Source organism: Tinamus guttatus, unplaced genomic scaffold (genome assembly GCF_059628265.1).
Source record: "Tinamus guttatus ecotype Peru unplaced genomic scaffold, ASM5962826v1 Tinamus_guttatus_pri_ptg000389l, whole genome shotgun sequence".
Lineage (NCBI taxonomy): Eukaryota > Metazoa > Chordata > Aves > Tinamiformes > Tinamidae > Tinamus > Tinamus guttatus.
In genome coordinates this window covers 8,605,947-8,623,308 of record NW_028288923.1, presented here as the reverse complement: position 1 = coordinate 8,623,308, position 17,362 = coordinate 8,605,947, and the positions used below count along the sequence as shown (strand labels likewise).

Here is a 17,362-nt window from a genome sequence, read left to right as displayed (position 1 = left end):
CAATTATTTCTGAAGCCTTTGGTGTGCAGCTAATGAAGGCCTAAAAGGACCCTTTAAATGGCTATAAACGCCATCGGCTGCGAAGATTTAATTGAGGTGGCAGGCACAATTAGCCTTCCCTAATTCCTGCCAGCAGTTGATTAAAGTCTCTTTATCCGTCTTACTGAGATCAGAAGGGCACATATTTGGGAAATCAAAAATGCATTAGGGCCTGTCAGCTGGTGTCAGGGGCCCGTTGGTTTGGTGTGGGAATGGCAGCGTGGGCTGGTCCCGTGTGGAAGACGCGGCGAGCCGTGCGGAGACGCTGCGGGTGGCCGGGACAGGCTCCCTCATCCTTTGTGGTGCAGCTTCCATCGCCGTGCAGCGCCTCAGCGTCCGCCTTGCTCTCAAATAAGGATTCCTGATGCAAAACCGCGTAGTAGCCCCACTCCTGCATTTCTAAGCCCACTGTGGACCTGAACACATGCAGCATCAGCTGAGCTTTCCTTTCCCCAGCACAGAGGTTTCTCTGTGCCCACATGCAGGGACTAATCACAGTGATGCTAAGAAAGGGCTTTTCTACCCAAAAAGCCATTTGCCTCTCAGAAGAGCAACCCTGGCAAGGGGCGAGTGAAGCGTGTGAGCAACTACCCGCTCACCCTGTGACCAGCTGCTCCGTACGGAGGAGGGTCCCTCCAGGCAGGGCTTTCCTGCTTGTCTGTGGCCGCTTGTGCGAGCGCATCCCGATAGCTGCAAGTGCTTGTGCAGGAAGACTGGGCTGCCAGGCTACAAGCCCAAAGGAGGATGGTGCTGCTGGTTATCACACACGGCCAGTGCTTGCTCTCTCGCTCTGCCCCAAAACCCAGTGCATCCCTGGCCCTCGTGTCCCACCTTGCTTTAGCTGTGGTGGCTGGTAAACGCTGGGCATGAGTTAGCAGAGCGGTGGCCAGGAAAGCAGCTCACCCTGCTCAGCTGCTCCGTCCTCCTGTGCGAGGATTGGCGGAGAGGAGGGTGTTCCCCTCCCCATCCCGCTGTCCCATCCCATCCAGGGGAGGTCTGGAGACGGGCGGGTGAGCGGGGCAAGTCCCCTCTGCCGCTCTCCTCATCCTGGGGGCTGTGGAGGGCAGGGCACAGGGCACAGGCCCCTCTGAGGACACCCTCACCTTGGCGATCGGCGATGGAGAAGGCGGCAGGTGAGAGCGCGCGCTTGCTGGACAAGCCGGCGGCGGCACCGACCAGCCCCAGCCTCTCCTCTGCCGGCGCCGTCTTCATCATGCTCAAGTCGGCCCTCGGAGCAGGGCTGCTCAACTTCCCCTGGGCGTTCAACAGAGCGGGCGGCATCGTGCCCGCCGTGCTCGTGGAGCTGGTAAGAGACAGGGAGCGGGGGGTGCGTGTTCCCGCCAGGCTCTGAGCGCAGGGCTCTGGTCCCCTTCGGCAGGGAAAGATCCCGGGGGCTTCTTCCCTTCCCTGCAGTGGGGAGGATGGTTGTAGCATGGGGCAGGAAGACAGCAAGTTCTCCCCGAAAGGAGCCCGGGAGGGGGCAAATCAGAACCTGAGGTGAGGGATAAAGGGTAGCTGCAAGGAGCACAGGGAGAACGGAGAGGGAGGGCCTGTGATGTGGCCCTTGCCTCAGGTGGTGTTTGGGACAGGGCACTGGGAGGTTTTCTTCACTGTGCTTGCAGGGACCATCCCTTGCAAGCTGGCAGCTGCTGTCCTGGCCAGGGTGGCGCAGGAAAGAGTCAGGATACAGGTTTTGAGCACCACTGTCACCAAGCAGTGCTTCCCACATGCGAAGCTGTGATTTGGATGGGCTCTTTAGCCCAGCCTGGGACCGTTTTGGTTTCTGGCCTCCTATGGGCCAAAACCTTCAAAAGATGTTCCCAAACTGCCAGATAGGACACACTGTTTCTTCCCTCCTTATCCTGACAAGCTCACCTGACTGACGGCACCTGCGGGACTTGGTCCTCTCAGCGCAAGATGTGCTGGCATTTTTAGCAGCATGGGTGCTTTGGGTCGTCACTGTTGCATGCTCCTTTCCCCTCTGCTCTCTGCAGGGCTCGTTAGTCTTCCTCGTGAGCGGGTTGGTGGTGCTGGGCTACGCTTCGTCCCTCAGCACGCAGTCCACATACCAGGGTGTCATCCGGGAGGTGTGCGGCACTGCCGTGGGGAAGCTCTGCGAGGTCTGCTTCATCCTCAACCTCTTCATGATCTCCGTGGCCTTCCTCCGTGTTGTGGGTGACCAGCTGGAGAAACGTGAGTCCACACAGCGCTGAGGGTGCCCCGTTGCTGCTCCAGACCCCTCTCACTCTCCGCTCCTTCCTCCGGGCAGTGTCCGACTCCTTCTACCCCAACAGCACGCTGAGTGCAGAGGGCCCCTCGCCGCAGCCCTGGTACGTGGACCAGCGCTTCACCCTCTCGGTGCTCTGTGTCCTGGTGATCTTCCCTCTCTCTGTGCCCAAGGAGATCGGCTTCCAGAAGTACTCCAGGTACCTGGAGGGCAGTGGGAGCAGCGCCCGGCCACAGCAGCCAGGGACTGAGCCAAGAGTGGCCCTCTGTGGTCCAAACAGGAGCTGGGGCTGTCGACAGCCACTGGGGTGCATCTGTGCTGGTCCCTGCAGGGGCTTGGGGGATCCTGTCCCGCCTTGGGGAGACCCTGCGTGTCTGCGGGCACCTCCTGCAGAGCTGAGCCTTGGGCATGTGCTCTCTCTCCTCCTCCCGACAGCATCCTGGGCACGCTGGCCGCCTGCTACCTCACCGTGGTCATCGTCATAAAGTACTACCTGCAAGTGGAGAGCCCCGGCTTGCGTCAGCCCCCTCATACCACCAGGTAAGGGACAGCATGATGTGCTGGAGCCCATGCCATGGCCTAAGTGGATGTCACAGAGCATGCTGGCAGCTGGGGCAGGGTTGGAGGCATCATGGTGGTAGGTGAGGGCGGTCAGAGGTGGTGGGGATGAGATGAGTAGAGCCCCGGCAAGATATTGGCCACTAGCTACGCAGAAGTGAGCAAGAGCTTCTGGCAGCCCTCAGTGCCAGGTTGGCTCCTCCAAAGTTCTTTGCTTCAAGGGACCTTCTGTTTTCCTCTGCTCTGTGTTGCAGGACTCCCTCTTGGGCTTCCATGTTCAGTGTTATCCCCACCATCTGTTTTGGATTTCAGGTGATGTTCCCTGTGCACTGACTCTTCTGGGCCCCAAGTCAGGCAGTGGAGCTGCTGGCACTTAAGGGAGGCACCTCCAGCTCCCATGGGGCCAGAGGGACAGCAGGGCTCCTGTCAGGCCAAAGGTGCTCCTTCGGGAGATAGTGGAGATGTGTGGGCTAAGTCTGCTTGAATGGGTGAAGGCAGAGCAGGGTCAGATATCTGGGGAAACAGCCTTTTCCAGTGGATTTTGGGGAGATGGAGGTGGTGAACACTATCACAGAGAGCGAGCTTCTCCATCCCCACCCCGCTGCTAGTCCCTCACCCTCATGGGGATGGTGGGACCTGGCTTACGTGGGCAGTGACAACAGGGCTCTCACCATGGTGGAGCTCTCTCCCTGGGGAGTGGGAGGCAGGCACAAGGGATGAGATGGCCGAAGCCCCTGTCTCCTCCTGGCGCCCCACAGAACGGCCGTCCCCTGTGCCTTGCAGTGCCACGAGGCCTGCGTGGCCATCTACAGCAGCATGCGCAACCGGAACTTCACCCACTGGGTTGCCGTCTCCGTGCTTTCCATGCTCATCTGCCTGCTCATTTACACCCTCACAGGTAACCTAAGCGCTTTATATTCCTTCATGGATGACAAAGTCCTTGATGCTTCCACTTTTGCCCCAAGCAGTGCCAAAACTGCTCTGTAGGTTGCCCCAAGGGTCTACCTGCTGGCTGTGGTCCCACTCCCGCCATCCCTTCTTGGGTGCCACTGTTCAGAAGGTGGCCAAGGAGCATCCTAACCTCTTGTCTTCCCATGTGCAGGACTCTATGGCTACCTGACCTTTGGTGAGGACGTGGCTGCTGACATCCTCATGTCCTACCCGGGGAATGACGCAGTTGTCATCGTTGCCCGCCTACTGTTTGGTATTTCCATCGTGACCATCTACCCCATCGTCGTGCTGCTGGGCAGGTGAGAGGACACAGTGGTGGGCACAGACAGGTAAACCCTGCAGCTCCCTCCTGTGTGATGCCAGCGTAGAGCCAGAGCCCCACGGTCGAGCAGGCGGCTCTGAGCCAGCCCTGCTGCCCTCCCTAGGTCTGTTGTCCGTGATGTGTGTGTGAGCCCCAAGCGCAGGGCCATGCCAGTGGCTGAGGCGTCCGAGCGGAGGACCCGGGTGGCGCTGACTGTCTCATGGATTGCAACAACGCTCGTCATCGCTTTGTTCGTGCCAGATATCGGCAAGGTCATAGGGCTCATCGGGGGCATCAGCGCCTTCTTCATCTTCATCTTCCCAGGCAAGTGTGAAGGAGGAGGAAAGCATGTTGCTGGGGAAAGGGCCAGAACTGGGTCCCAGCATGGCCCGAGGCCACTCTCCAGCCCTGCAGAGCCAGGTTTTGGGTGGGAATGAGGCTGGATGGACACACACACACACACACACACGCACCATGCAGACATGCCTGGCATACATCCCTCAGACCTGGGAGAAGGGGCACCTGGGCTGGTGAGGGTGGCCAGGCCATGCCAGAGGGACTGTTCATGTGGCTGGGAGGGTCCCCCTGTGCCAGCCACGATCAGAAACTGATGTGCTGATCTCTGCACAGAGGGAGTGATCCCACCCCTGGGTGGTGTCCATAGATCTGAGGGCACAGGGCAGCCAGAGCCAGGGCCAAATGCCTTAATCCCGCGGTGGTGAGGGTCCTGCAGCTACAACTGTGTGTGTGGATGCTCGTGTATGATGTGGCACACACCTGCTCGGCAGGGGCTACAGAGCAAGCGTCCAGGTAGGTGGTGGCCATGGCAGCCATCCATGTGTCTCTGCTTTGGGTGGCAGGGCTGTGCTTGGTGTGCATGATGGGAACTGAAGCCATCGGGCCACGGAGGAGGTAAGTGTCTGCATACAGGCGTGGCGGTGGGCAGGGCACAATGTACCCTGGAGAGTCCCCACAGAGATGGCTTCTCCAGCCCTTGCCATGGCTGACAGGAACCATGTGAAGTGGCTGCATGGGGACATTTGTCCCTGTTACCTATTCTCCTTTGGTGGCAGCAGGGGGCAGGGGGAGGCTCAGGGCCCACTGTGGGGACACAGGGACTGCAGTGATTAGGGCCTCAAGTGCAAGTGTGGGGGGGATGTGCTGGAGCACTGGGCACATGATGAGGATGGAGGCTGTAGAGTCAGAGAATCCTGCACGTGCAGGGAGGATGGCCTCACGGTTTGGAGCTGGTGAAGGGCTGTGACCGCAACTGTCCCCCTCTCCCCCATAAGGACCTCAGGTGGGGGCTGGAGGAGCCTTCATGCAGGGCCAGAGGGACCTGGCCAGCACCTGCCATGCCCAGGGCACCGTTCCTGCTCCACAGTTCCTGGGACAGTGCAGGGCAGAGAGGCAGGGGATGGCACACGGCCCTTTCTGGTGCTGCCACGGTGCAGTGAGGGCTCGGTGTGCCTTGAGGCTGGTGTCTCTGTGTGTTTTTGGTTGGTTGTATCAGTGGGCTTGGTGCACAACAGCTCCACCGGAGCTATGTGCTGCAGGCACAGCAGAGGGAACAACAGCTCCCAGGAGCTGGGCAGCACACAGGGATGTCACAAGCCACCAGGGCCCATCTGACCGTGGGTGAGATGGCAGAGGAAGAAGGAATCAGTGGCCACCCGAGGCCCATATAGGGCACCCGACTCCTGTCCTTTCGCAATGGACTGGAGAGGCCTGGTGGGAGCCTGAAATGCACAAGAGCAGGGATGACGGGAGCCCTGCCAGGGCAAGGAAGACAGGGAGCATCAACAAGGAAATCATGTGACTTGAGATGATGGTGGCTCCCTCAGCACCAGCTGAGACATGGTGGGCTGGGAGGGACAGGGCTGCCAGCTGAGGAATGGAGATATTTCTAGGGGAGGCAATGGGAGACCTTCCTCCATGTGGGACAAGAGCTGGAGGTGCCCATCCACCATGCAGACCAACCACCTCGGGAACCTCCTTGCTCACCCTGCCAATTCCCAGGGCTTTGGCAGTGTGTGTGAAGGCACAGCGGCCTCGTGGACTGCCACTCTTTGCAACTCATCCCTTTGGATGCCCATATCCCCTTTGGTGGAGGAGCAGCATGGGTTGAGGGTGAGCACTGCATCTTGGGGTGGCCTCATTTGTGATGGTAGAGGGGTGAGGATTGAGCGGAGACAAGCTGCTCACAAGTCACCCATCTCCCAGGAATGAAGACAGGGATGGGCTTCCCCATCCATGCAGAGAAGTAGCAGGAGGACAGTGAGGGGTCTAGGAGGGCAGTGGGTCCACAGGGAACACTGAGGTTGGGGCAGGAGGCTGGTGAGGACCCAGCCAGAGCAGGGGGTCTCCATGGAGGCAGACGGTCTCCCTCTGACCCCAGTTGGGGAGTCTTGACTGCAGGGGGCAGCTTCATGGGCAGTGTGTCAGGGTGGCTGGGTTTTGCTTGAAGATCCCAGGCTGAGCAGCAGAGGCCCCGTGCCAAGGCAATGCTACCACGAAAGGTCAAAGCAGTGCGGGACTGGATTTCAGCAGGCTGGGTGACAGTGCCAGGAAGCACCTACACCTCAATGCATGGGAAGGGGTAGCAGCAGGGGCAGGCGGATGTGAGCATCAGTGGCAGCTGGCATCTCTCTGGTCACTAGGGATGTCCATGCCAAATATCCCTGTGGCAGAGGTGACTGGTGGGCAGAGGGCAGCCAGAGCAGCTCAGTGTGGCTGCTGGAGAAGCCAGGGCCAAAGCTCTGGGAAGTGGGCACAGTGGGAAGAGGTGGCCAGCAGTACCTGCGCCAAGTGTGCCTGGGCCAACGTCCAGGTCCTGCTCTGGAGAGGGACTGAGGGAGCCCTTGGTGCCGGGTGCAGGTTGTCTTGGACTTTGGCAGAGGTGAGGAGGAGTTGCCAGGGGGCACATCAGTAAGGGGTGCCTGGAGGTGGCAGCACAGGCTCTGGGCAGTGCAGAGCAGCTGGACCAAGGGCTGTAGTGGGGTTCCCCTTAGCAGCAATGGGTCAGGGCCCTGGTGCTGGCAGTGGGGGAGCTGGCCCAGGGACACAGGTGCGTGTTGGGGAGTTCTTGTGTGGGGACGTGCGTAGAGCCCTGCTGTGTCTCCAGCAGGCCATGGCCAGGGCCGCACTCACAGCAGCGGGTTGCTGTCCCCGCAGGGCTGCTCTCGTCACCTGGGGCATCCTCTCGGTGCTGTGCGGTGCCTTCGTCTGCGGGCAGAGCACGGCCAGCGCCGCCATGGAGCTGCTGCACCGCACATAGGCCACGTGCCCTACAGGGGCCTTCATCTCCCTGCAAGCAGCGTCGCCTCTGCTTCCGACCTCCCCAGACCAGGAATCCCGGGCGGGCAAAGACACGGAGGCTTCCATCACATCTTTATTCAGCATCTCCGGTGCTCTACTGTACAGCTGCTAATAAATACTGCACGTGGTGATATTAAGAAAGCCTCTGGGTAGAGTTGTCCCGGAGGAGGCACCATGTGCGGCCAGGCCAGGCTCAGGGACTGGGAGCAGGAGCCTCAGGGAAGGAGACAGCGACGGCGCACACGAGACAGCTAGCGCTTCACCCACATACGCACACAGCAGCACCCCACGCACGCGGCAGGGGCCGCTGGCCCAGCCCCGCGGGCAGGACTTCACCCACGCTGCCCCCTCCGCTGCCCCGATGCCACTGGGCCACCTGCTGCCCCGGAGGAAAGGGGCTGGAGCGAGAGGAAGGGGTCCCGGAGGTGCTGCAGGGGTTGGCTGGAGGACGGGGGGGTCAGGGTTGCCTTCATGGCGAGGAGCCGCCACTGACACCGCTGGCACGGGGAGGGTGCTCCGGCATCACGCTCACAGCACGGCCATCGGGACGGGCAGGCAGCCGGATGACAGGGAGAGTGGGTCCCAGGGTGCTGGCGTGGCCACCATGTCCCCTCCAGCGGCGAGGTCAGTCTCTGCTCAGGGTGCACCAGGCAGCTGCCAAGGGGAGTGGACACCAGTCACTTGCACCATCGAGCCCGAGGACGCCCCTTCAGCAGTCCCGTCTCCCTCTGTGCCTACCTGGCACGGCCACGCTGGACACAGCCTCGGGCTGGCTCAGCGTGTCCACCTTGACATGCTGGAAGCCCTTGCAGGTGGCGCTCTGCAGGTGCCTGTGGCCCAGGTTGGGGGACAGTTACCTGGTGCCTTCTCCCCAGCCCCAGTCTCTGCATGGGGGGGCTCCCACCATGGTGGTGGGGACCTGTCCTCAAGCAGCAGAAGCTCCCTGCCCTTGGGGGCTTCACATCAGGCAAGTCTTGGTGCCACTGCATTTGTGGGCACCTCTCCTACCTCTTCCAGTCTTCCTCGGTCTCCCAGAACTCGTAGACAATGAAGGTGACACCATCCGGCAGCTTCACTGCAGTCACGCTGGCGGGAGACGGGCAGGGGCTGAGCACTCGGCCGGCTGGGCGGCTGTGGTGCCCTGGGGCGTCCGCCACGGGCACGTCCCCGCAGTCATGGCTACTCACTGGAAGCAGTCCCGCTCGCCGGCCACGCTCTTCAGGTACTGCTTCAGGGAGCTGCAGAACTCGCCCAGGTGCTTGTGCGCCACCGTCATCTCGTCCCGCACCAGGAGCAGGTACTGCGGGACCAGGAGGGACCGTATCAGGCCCCGACGCAATCACCCCTGCCCGTCACAGCCACCAAGGCTGGAGTTCGGGCCCTACTCACCGCGCAAGCAGTGCTCTCACTGTCTGACAGGCGCTGCTGCAGGTCAAACCAGAGGGTCTAGAGAAAAAAATCAAATGCGATAAAAAGTACAAGTGTGAAACAGGCTGAACTTGTACCTCATTGCACCAGGCATCTGCAGGTTGGACTGTTCATCCCCAGCAAAGGTTCCCCCCCCGAGGGAGAAGTTGCAGCCCTCTCCCTGCCTGCCCCAAAAGCACTTCCACCATGATGGGATTGGGGAGACAATTTCCCCTTCAGGCTCTATGTGGAGTGATATCTCCTTGGCTGGAGATTCCCCCTTCTTTCTTGTGTTTTCTTTTTTTTTCTTTTTTTTCTTGTTTAAATCAAATTCCAGGTATCTCTCCCTGTACTCGATATCTGCTGCCAGCACCAACCCCTCTAAAGCCGTGACCCCCAGTCTGGCTGCTAGCAGCAGCCCCGGCCTTGTCAAACCTCCCCTGAGTTACCTTGTCCTCCAGCCTGCCGATGAGCTCAGCCAGACGGTTAATCTGCACCTCCAGCCCTTCCTCCTTGGCCTCAGGGGACCCTGGTGGGAGCAGAGAAGCAGAAGAGCCACATGCGGGACGCATGGCGGGGCGGCCTTTCCCCGCAGGGCACACGGAGGTGACCGTGAGTCTGGCCCCCAATGCCTCTTACCTGTTGGGAAGCTTTTCCGGTGCTCCTTGGGCAGGAGCCTGCTGTTGGGAGGGTAGGTGGGCACAGGGCTGTCGTACCAGGTGTCCATGAGCCCGTGGCCGCCTTTGCCATGGTACTGCCTGCGGTGCAAGAGCTGCTATTGCAGAGCAGAAACACTCACAGGCCATGAATGACGTGTTCATCCCCACACTCAGGCACTCATTTGTGCCCACATTTTAGCAGTTCTGCTGCTGCTGAACTCCAAAGCAGTAGCACCGAGCCCAGGCAGGGCACTACCTGCTCTGGGCCCGACATCTGATACAGGGATGTGACAAGTACATCTGGTCCTGAAAAGTGGCCCTGCAGTGGGACCATCAATAAAAGCACGCACGTACCTCGCTGCAGCATGCGCAATAACCAGCGCTGAGCAGCCTCCTGTCAATAGGCAGGAAATTAGGCAGGAACACATGGGGTTGCTTCTTAATCGCAGTGTAAGGAGGCGGCTCAGGTCCCTTGGTTGCACAAGGCACTGTCTTTGTGCTCCCTTGTGCCCAGGCTCCAGGACCTTTGACTGCACTTGCATTACTTTTCTTTTCCCACATGTTTTGCATTGTGCCTTACGTGAGGGTATGGGGCAGACCGAAATGAGGAGAGGAGCCTGCTGAGGGTCCATGAAGCCAATGGCCCCCGCCTAAGAAAGCTGCCAAGACGTTGGCTGAGCTGCCCAAGCCCATTAAGATGTCAGATGCACAGGCAAAGCCGTTTCATTGTGACTAAGTCTTATTAGAGCTTTTTCCTATGGGCCCCGCATGTGAGGGTCACCTGAGCAATTGTGAGCCATACTCAAGTGCAAGAGCAGGCAAGGCCAGAAGCTTCTCTCTTTTTCTGCCTGCCCCTGATGAAACTACTGGCAACAAGTGTGTGATGGCACTGCTTTGGCAGAGGTTTTGTGGGGGAGTATTTCGTGGGGGGGAGCATTAAAACTGATCACACAGAGATGGGAAAACAGGAGAGTTCATCTTGCCGCTGACTGCAGCTCCTGCATGCGGTTCCCCAGCCAAGGCTGAGCACTGCCCTACTTCAAACCTCAGACACAGGGCCCTGCTCCCATCTGCTGCTCTGCAGCCAATTGGAAATAACATACTCGACAAGCACCCTCGCGACCTTCTGCTTTTCAGCTATGGCAGGAAACAGATTCTCTTCATGAGCATCTGATAGTCCTTGAAACAGTTGCTATGGAAACGTGTCCTGCTTACAGCCGGTGATCTCGAGGCTCCGGGGAGATGAGTGACATTTGAGCACGGGAGGCTGTACGTTTTGAGGCTCGGGATGTCCTGTGCGTTTTAGCTCTGACTACATTCAAGAAGAGAAATCCTGGAGCTGCTCTCTGCCTTCTCCTGACCCGGAGCACGTTCCAAGGCCAGGAGAAAGCCCAACAGAAAGCCAAGCAGGTCGTTTGTCTCCCCTGAGAGGCTGTGCCAGGACCAATGCCGGCATTGAGCTGCATTCCCACTGCCTCGGTGCCTGAGTTGGGAAACGGGCCAGAGCAGCTTGCCCTGCCTGATGCATGAGTGGAGAGGGCACCCACAGGACAGGAGAAAGAGGACAGGGCACAGTGGATGAAAGCCCTGAGGGCACCCAAGGAGGCCAAGCACAGAGGCAAAAGGGGGAGGAGGGTTTCGCGGTGCCACCAAAAACCTTCAGTAGGTGCTAAGGGCCTGAGGACCAGGGAGGAGGGAGAGGGCTGTGGAGAGGAGCTTAGACAAGACTAACCACAAGCAATCAGAGCCGAACTCAGAGGCGCTCAGAGAAAGCACGGGTCACTGCATTTTATCGCCTTTGCCAGTTAAGGCATGCAGTAAAAGTGTCCCAAGGTCCAATGCTTGCAAAGTAGCAAGGAATGAGAGAGAGTGGCAGGGTAAGATGTAGATTCAGGCTCCTCTGACCTTCCTTTAAATCACTCTTTGTTAATAAAACAGACTGAGAGAAATACTGTCCTGGCAGGGAAATGGCCAATATTGTACAGCTGTCCTACGTGCTGGCCACTGCCACCAGGTGCAAGCCCTGGACTCCCTCTTTGCTCCTGTATGGACACTCATCACAGTTGATGACACATGTCAGAGTGGGGACCTGCCCCGATGGAGTCTGCAAGCCACAGGCAGCATTGGCCTGGGGCATGCACAAAACATGGGGCTGGCGGTGTCTATTTGGACCAAAACTTCTCAGTTTTTGGCATCTTCAGTCTTTCCGGCCTTTGCCTGCAGAGCCCACCAAGTCATCTGAGCTTCCTATTGGGCTGCTTTGATCAGCTTGAACAAAGTGTTGTCCTACCAGAAGATGACTGCACACAAGCCAAGCAGGCAAGGAACAGAGGACCAGTCACCTCCTAATCGCTGCCCCCACGGTCAAATAAAACAGAGAAACGGCCAGCAAGAAAACAAGCTGTTTCATACTGAGGGACAGGGTGCACCGCTGACCTGGTGGGGTTGGTTTGCTCGTCGATGGCGTCAACAGCGCTCTCCACGGAGCTCAGCAGCGACTGGGTCTGGTTGGCCGTCTCCTTCAGCAAGAAGCGGGTCACAAACTGGTCCACGTTGCTGCCACTTTCGTACACCTGCGAGCAATGAGAACAAGGCCTGTGAGCCCCTGCGGCGCTGAGGGGACAGCCAGGTACTCGTATCCCCACCACCCCCAAAGGGCCTCCTTGGAGAGGCCTGCAAATGCAGAGGTCTCCTAGGAGGGGCTCCAAAACGCTGGTTTCTTTCTGAAAGTACAACCCGCCCAGTCCCAAATATCTCAACGGGCTGGGGACATGCTCACCCTCTGACCAGGAGGCGGGCGGCCTTTTGCTTCCCAAGCCACTGGCTCAATCTACTCTCTCAGCTCACAAGCACCAATAGATGCTCAAGGGCAGCCACATCTTTCCCTTCTCCTCCTGGGGTTGCAGCTGGCAGAGCAGCGCTCCTGCCTTTTGGGATCCCATCTTTCGTCTCCTCTGCTTGCTTTAAGCTGCTCTCTTTTTCATGCGCTGCCCAGCCGGTCCCAGCAGACACGCGGGAAGCCGGGACGGCTACACAGAAGGGCTGTTCGCTCTTGACTAGCTTCCAAGGCGGTTCTGTTTAGCAGCAACACTCTCTAATTGAGGCACATTGAGGCAGGCAGCTGCTCCCCAGTTTTGACTCACTCACCATGAAGAAGCTGCCCTCAGCCTTTTCAATCCCACCTAATACTCTCGAAGATCTCTCCAGCATGCCATTAGCTATGCTACTGAAAAAGGTCAGCAGCACAGCTTCTTGCCAAGGTGCAAATGAGATGTGTGACAGACTTGGGGCCATGGACCAAGACTGAGCCTCAGAATGGCACCTTGGACTCCGCTGGCTGGCAAGAGGGCAGCAAGGCATGTGAGCACCTCTTCACTTGTCATAAATAAAACAATGCAAAGAATCAATTACCTAATGTGGGCTATTTTTAGCACAACCTTTAAATTAAGCTTAAAAAACTTCAGAAAGTTATTTACTTTTTTAGAACATGACACTGCAAACTACCTGCCTAAGATGCCCATAGCCAAAACTGCCTCGATGCTATTAAATGTCATCTCTGTCTGCCTCCATCTCTGCATTCACATGGAAAGGCAGTTCAGCCACGACCATCTTTCCTCCACCTCCTGGCACCTATTAATTAGAACATGCTGGGCATAAATCAATTTTCCTCCTTCCCATAGGACTGTGATGTGGAAAACCAGCATGCTCAACTCAGTACTGCAGTAAAGGGGGTTTGGTACAATTAGCATAGCTTTTAGTGAGCCAAAAGCACCTTGAACCCAAGTGCAAAAGGCTACGTCGATCACTACCTAGTTCACGCAGCAGATCCCTGGTGTATCTCACAGTTGCAACGACTGATGCATGAAACGGGCTGTTGCAAGGGACTGCAAATGGTGGGCTTTGCTATGGCGGGCAGGGCTCTTCAATCGTCGCTGATCAGTGACCGACTGGAAGGAGCTGGTTCACGTAATTGAATGCTTCGGAGCTTCAAGCTATTTCCCCAGGCGTATATTGGATTTTGCAAATGCAGGCAAGGCTGGGGTGGCTGACACAGGGGAACAAGGAGTGAGGCAGTAACCCCAGCAGGAGACATGAATTACTGATGCACAGCCACACAGCAATGTGTAACAGCATCTGCCCAGGCTGCCTGGGACAGTCCTGCAGTCCCAGGAGGGGGTTGCAAAAAGCCCCATCCTCACCTCTACCGCGCAGGCTGCTCAGCTGCACTCAGGAGAGCAGGTGAGGGGAAACTTGCCCTAAGCACCTTGCAGTATTGCATGTCCTCAACCAAATGAGATCTGCACGCTCCTCCGGCAAGGTGCTGAGACCAGAGCTGCTCCGCTGGAAGGACTACAGCCCTCAGCAAGGGCAACCAGCTTGCAGGAGAAATTGCTCCCTGCAGGTCCAAACAATAACGATCTCAGTAATATTTCAGCTTTAGGATTTTTTTTTTCTGAAGACAGAGAAGAAGAAAATTCTGAATGGTTTGGACTTGAGATAGGACAGAGAATGATCACAAAGCAGAAATGGCTGCAGCGAGGTTCCCCGCTTTCAGCTCTGAGGAAGCACAGAGCTTTTGTGGAGCTAGTTATGCTCTAAAGAGAGTTCGCTCCTGCTTTGTTCGTGCTGCCAGAGGTGTTCAGAGAGATTTGTTCCTCTGGATTGAAAGGGTGCAGGAGCATGTGGGCAAGTTACCCATATTTATGTAGAGCAGAGGCTCACAAGGAAATCCAACTCCTCCCACGGTAGCAAACACTTAAAAAAATATTTTGCCCAGACCAGCTGGGCATGACTGGTTGGGTCCACCAAGTGTGGACCCACCACTCTTGTAGCCCCAGCGCAGCTTTCCTGTTCTCCTGCCAACAGCACCCAGCAGGATCCTGGCCCTTCTTATCTCCTACAAGCCACCAGCAGAGGCAGGACACCTGCGCAACAAGACCAACGCAGGCACCACTGTTCAGCACAACCACTCGGGAGACAAGGACAGGCCACCGCAGCATTACAGAGAATGAAGTCTAGGTGAGATCTGCCAGGGAGGAGGGGGACAAGGACCTGCCTCAATGGGGATCAGCTGAGCTCACAAACGAGCTATCACTTCTGAGATATCGCCTTCCTCCCCAGACTGATGACAATGTCTAAAAACAAGGTCAGCCAGCTTTGCAAAATGCATCTGCATCCCGGTTATTAATACTGAGCGTCAGATGTCCCTGGAACCAAGCACAGACGCCGTGAATGCGGGCAGTGATAGCGATCTCCATCACCACGGATGGAGAACATCTTCATGCTGCCTGCGGGGAGGCTTGTCTTGAAGAACCAAAGATGAATGTTTCTGCTGCGCTCCCCTTTGGGATTTCCCCATAGTTTATTAGAGCAGCAGGTCCTTGCTTTGCTGTGAAACCCAACGCTTACTGCTTTCCTTGCCTGCTACCGAGAGGGTAGCTGTGCTCTGCACGCTGATCCTCACCCTTCGGGACAGCAGTGGCACCGGCAGGGTGTCAGGAAGGGGATCCAGGTCCCCATCTCTCTTCCCACATGCCCAGAGCTGGATCGGCAACGCGGGGTCACAGGTGGCTCGGGACGAGCTGGCGCAGCATCTGGCAGAGCAGCACACCAGGCTGGCACCGTGGGAGGCGCGGACCCCGCTGCTACGCAAATAAACAGCAGCAGAGCCAAGCAAGTGATGGGAAAACATTTGCTGAGTATTTGGATTGGGGGGAAAAAACATCAAAGACATTCACAAATATTCTGGAATTGCTGGGTGACCTCTTTTCTCTCTCTCCAGGCACTCATGAGTTGCACAACATACAAAATAATGTGCATTTTTTTCCCAAGCACCTCATCATACACACATACTCACAAATACACATTCAAGTTAGTACACTCCAGATTGGACCAAACCCAACCTTTCACCCAGGCAATTATTTTATCCCTTAAATACAGCCCCCCCTTATTCACACCCTTGCTAGGGAGGCCTTTATTAAATCAATAAATCTCCTTGGCAAAGACACACAGCTGCATTTGGGATCTGTAACCCTTTTTCAAGCTGTTTCCCCACCTCCGACTGCAGCGAACAGGCAGCAGCTCGCACTCCGCCAAGGCATTAATCAGGCATTCAAATAGGCTTTGCTTTAATTACGGCTAGAGTTTGATTAAATCACAGGCAGCCCCCTGCCTCTGTGGAGAGGCGTGCAGGATCCAACTGCTGCTCCTGCGTATCCAAGGGGGCTCCATGGAGGAACCGTGTGGGGCAAGAAGGCACCTGGGTCCCTCCTGGTTGACCCCCGTGTCCCTGGGAAGTAGGAGCTGTTGCTTCTGAACACGATGCTTTCCATGCTCTTTTGGGAAGCAAGATTCCTCAGTATCACCAAATTCCCCACGTCCCTGCAACACCCACGGCGGATTTCAAACCCTTTTTGTGCCATTTATCCCCTACTCTGTTCCCTTTCCTGCAGGTACGAAGACGGTACCGCTGCTTTTACATTTCAATGCCTGCATCGAGAAACGGAATAATGCGCTGCTATTTTCCTCCTGCTTTCCTGTAGTTGCCAAAGCTCTCAGCAAACACCAGGAGACAAATTCCTAATCAATCCTGCTCATGCCGTGTGCTTGCACGGCGGCACTTGCATTTATCAGACACAAGCTACACGGAACAGCGTCTAGCAAGCAGCCTGACATGGGCTGCTACTAAAAAGGCCAAAAGTGTCTGAATATATAAAGCTTCAGACTTTATTACCTGACTGTGGGCTATAATTTATATTCAGCTTCAGGAGGAATCACACAGGTGATTTGCACATGCATTTACATTTAGGTCCCTCAATCAAGATGATCTGGGAAAGGATCTCTGGGTGCAAAGCTATCTAAGTTGGTGCAATGGGAAGGCCATGGGGCTTGTGGGTCACCTTTCACACAGAGTATTATTTATTCCATGGTCTTGTATGCCAAATTCGAGCACTGTTGTCAATATAAAAGCCTGGCACTTGGCCCTTCCAGCTATCCCTTGGGAAGACACAAGTCTCTCAGCGTTTGTCCCAGTCACCCCCAGGTCTCCACTGCAGCTATCCTGCTGTCTTGAAATTAAACCCCGTATTGACTCTCACAGCCCCTTTCTCTTTTCTGCAATCTCTCAGGCCCACCTGTAGCAAATGTCCAATTCTGCATTGTGAAAACAAGTAATTAAGGAGACCATCTCCAAAGGAGTTCTTCCCATGGGCTTGTTAAAATGTTTGTCAGCCTGTCCTAGGGAGATTTAATGAGGTTTCTTCTGGTGCATTCCACTTTGAATAGTTAATTCCTCCTTGTTTTTCTTAAGAAGTTAAAATATTTATGAAGATAATATAATAATTGTTGCTCAATGAGGCCACTTTGTGACAGAGGATCTTGGAGGGGTGTATCTCTAAAGCCTTCTCTTTTTCTTCCAACTAGTTCATTAGTTCAAGACTAGAAAGACTTTGGCATTACAAATACTATACCCTGCTGCAGAGTATTTTGCTCTCAAGCCTTGTTTGATCCTGCTAATTAGCAAAAAATCCATGTTTGCATTAGGGGAACGAATTTAAAAGGCAAAAAGCTGACAGGAGATGCCGAGTCCTACTTCAATTTATCGTGTTTGTGCCAAAGCATTTGCTTTGATTAGTAGAGCCAGGCTTGCACAAAGTCTTTTTACACTTATTCAGCTGGGGGAGAAGGGATGAATGAAATGGGAAAAGGGCTTTGGGCTTTTTTTGATCATACATTGAGCTATGGCATCTGTGCCAATGTACAGCCAAGTTCTCCTCTCCTGACCCATGGCCAGCTGTATTGTTTCAGCTCAGTACATAAAAGATTCACCTGCACGTTTACCAGAAAATAGGCAGAATCTGTTTATTTCTAATTACAAAAAAAATAATAATAAAAAGGATTCGC

General features: G+C 56.1%; 2 protein-coding genes across 2 annotated transcripts in view; one reads left to right on the top strand and one right to left on the bottom strand.

The window, feature by feature from the left end:
* The first annotated feature begins 1,156 nt into the window (after positions 1 to 1,156).
* Positions 1,157 to 7,353, top strand: SLC38A8 (solute carrier family 38 member 8). The gene is made up of 10 exons (XM_010210978.2): positions 1,157 to 1,345; positions 2,034 to 2,232; positions 2,309 to 2,465; positions 2,702 to 2,806; positions 3,079 to 3,136; positions 3,608 to 3,722; positions 3,927 to 4,074; positions 4,201 to 4,400; positions 4,937 to 4,988; positions 7,251 to 7,353. The coding sequence occupies exons 1-10, from the start codon at positions 1,157 to 1,159 to the stop codon at positions 7,351 to 7,353; spliced, it is 1,326 nt and encodes a 441-aa protein (XP_010209280.2).
* A 640-nt stretch (positions 7,354 to 7,993) lies between these two features.
* Positions 7,994 to 17,362, bottom strand: part of NECAB2 (N-terminal EF-hand calcium binding protein 2) — a 58,251-nt gene continuing 48,882 nt past the window's right edge. Inside the window, exons 6-13 of the mRNA XM_088530912.1 lie at positions 11,897 to 12,033; positions 9,441 to 9,559; positions 9,251 to 9,330; positions 8,784 to 8,840; positions 8,582 to 8,694; positions 8,403 to 8,480; positions 8,133 to 8,224; positions 7,994 to 8,048 (exon numbers count right to left, since the gene is read on the bottom strand). Coding sequence (XP_088387038.1) covers positions 8,020 to 8,048; positions 8,133 to 8,224; positions 8,403 to 8,480; positions 8,582 to 8,694; positions 8,784 to 8,840; positions 9,251 to 9,330; positions 9,441 to 9,559; positions 11,897 to 12,033 — 705 coding nt within the window. The 3' untranslated portion in view covers positions 7,994 to 8,019. The remainder of the gene's footprint in view (positions 8,049 to 8,132; positions 8,225 to 8,402; positions 8,481 to 8,581; positions 8,695 to 8,783; positions 8,841 to 9,250; positions 9,331 to 9,440; positions 9,560 to 11,896; positions 12,034 to 17,362) is intronic.

Excerpts from the sequence above, each read along its gene's own strand:
- SLC38A8 (XM_010210978.2), top strand. The coding sequence starts at position 1,157 with ATGGAGAAGGCGGCAGGTGAGAGCGCGCGCTTGCTGGACAAGCCGGCG. Across the intron at positions 1,346-2,033 it reads CCGCCGTGCTCGTGGAGCTG|GGCTCGTTAGTCTTCCTCGT; the intron begins GTAAGAGACAGG and ends TGCTCTCTGCAG. Across the intron at positions 2,466-2,701 it reads GGCTTCCAGAAGTACTCCAG|CATCCTGGGCACGCTGGCCG; the intron begins GTACCTGGAGGG and ends TCCTCCCGACAG.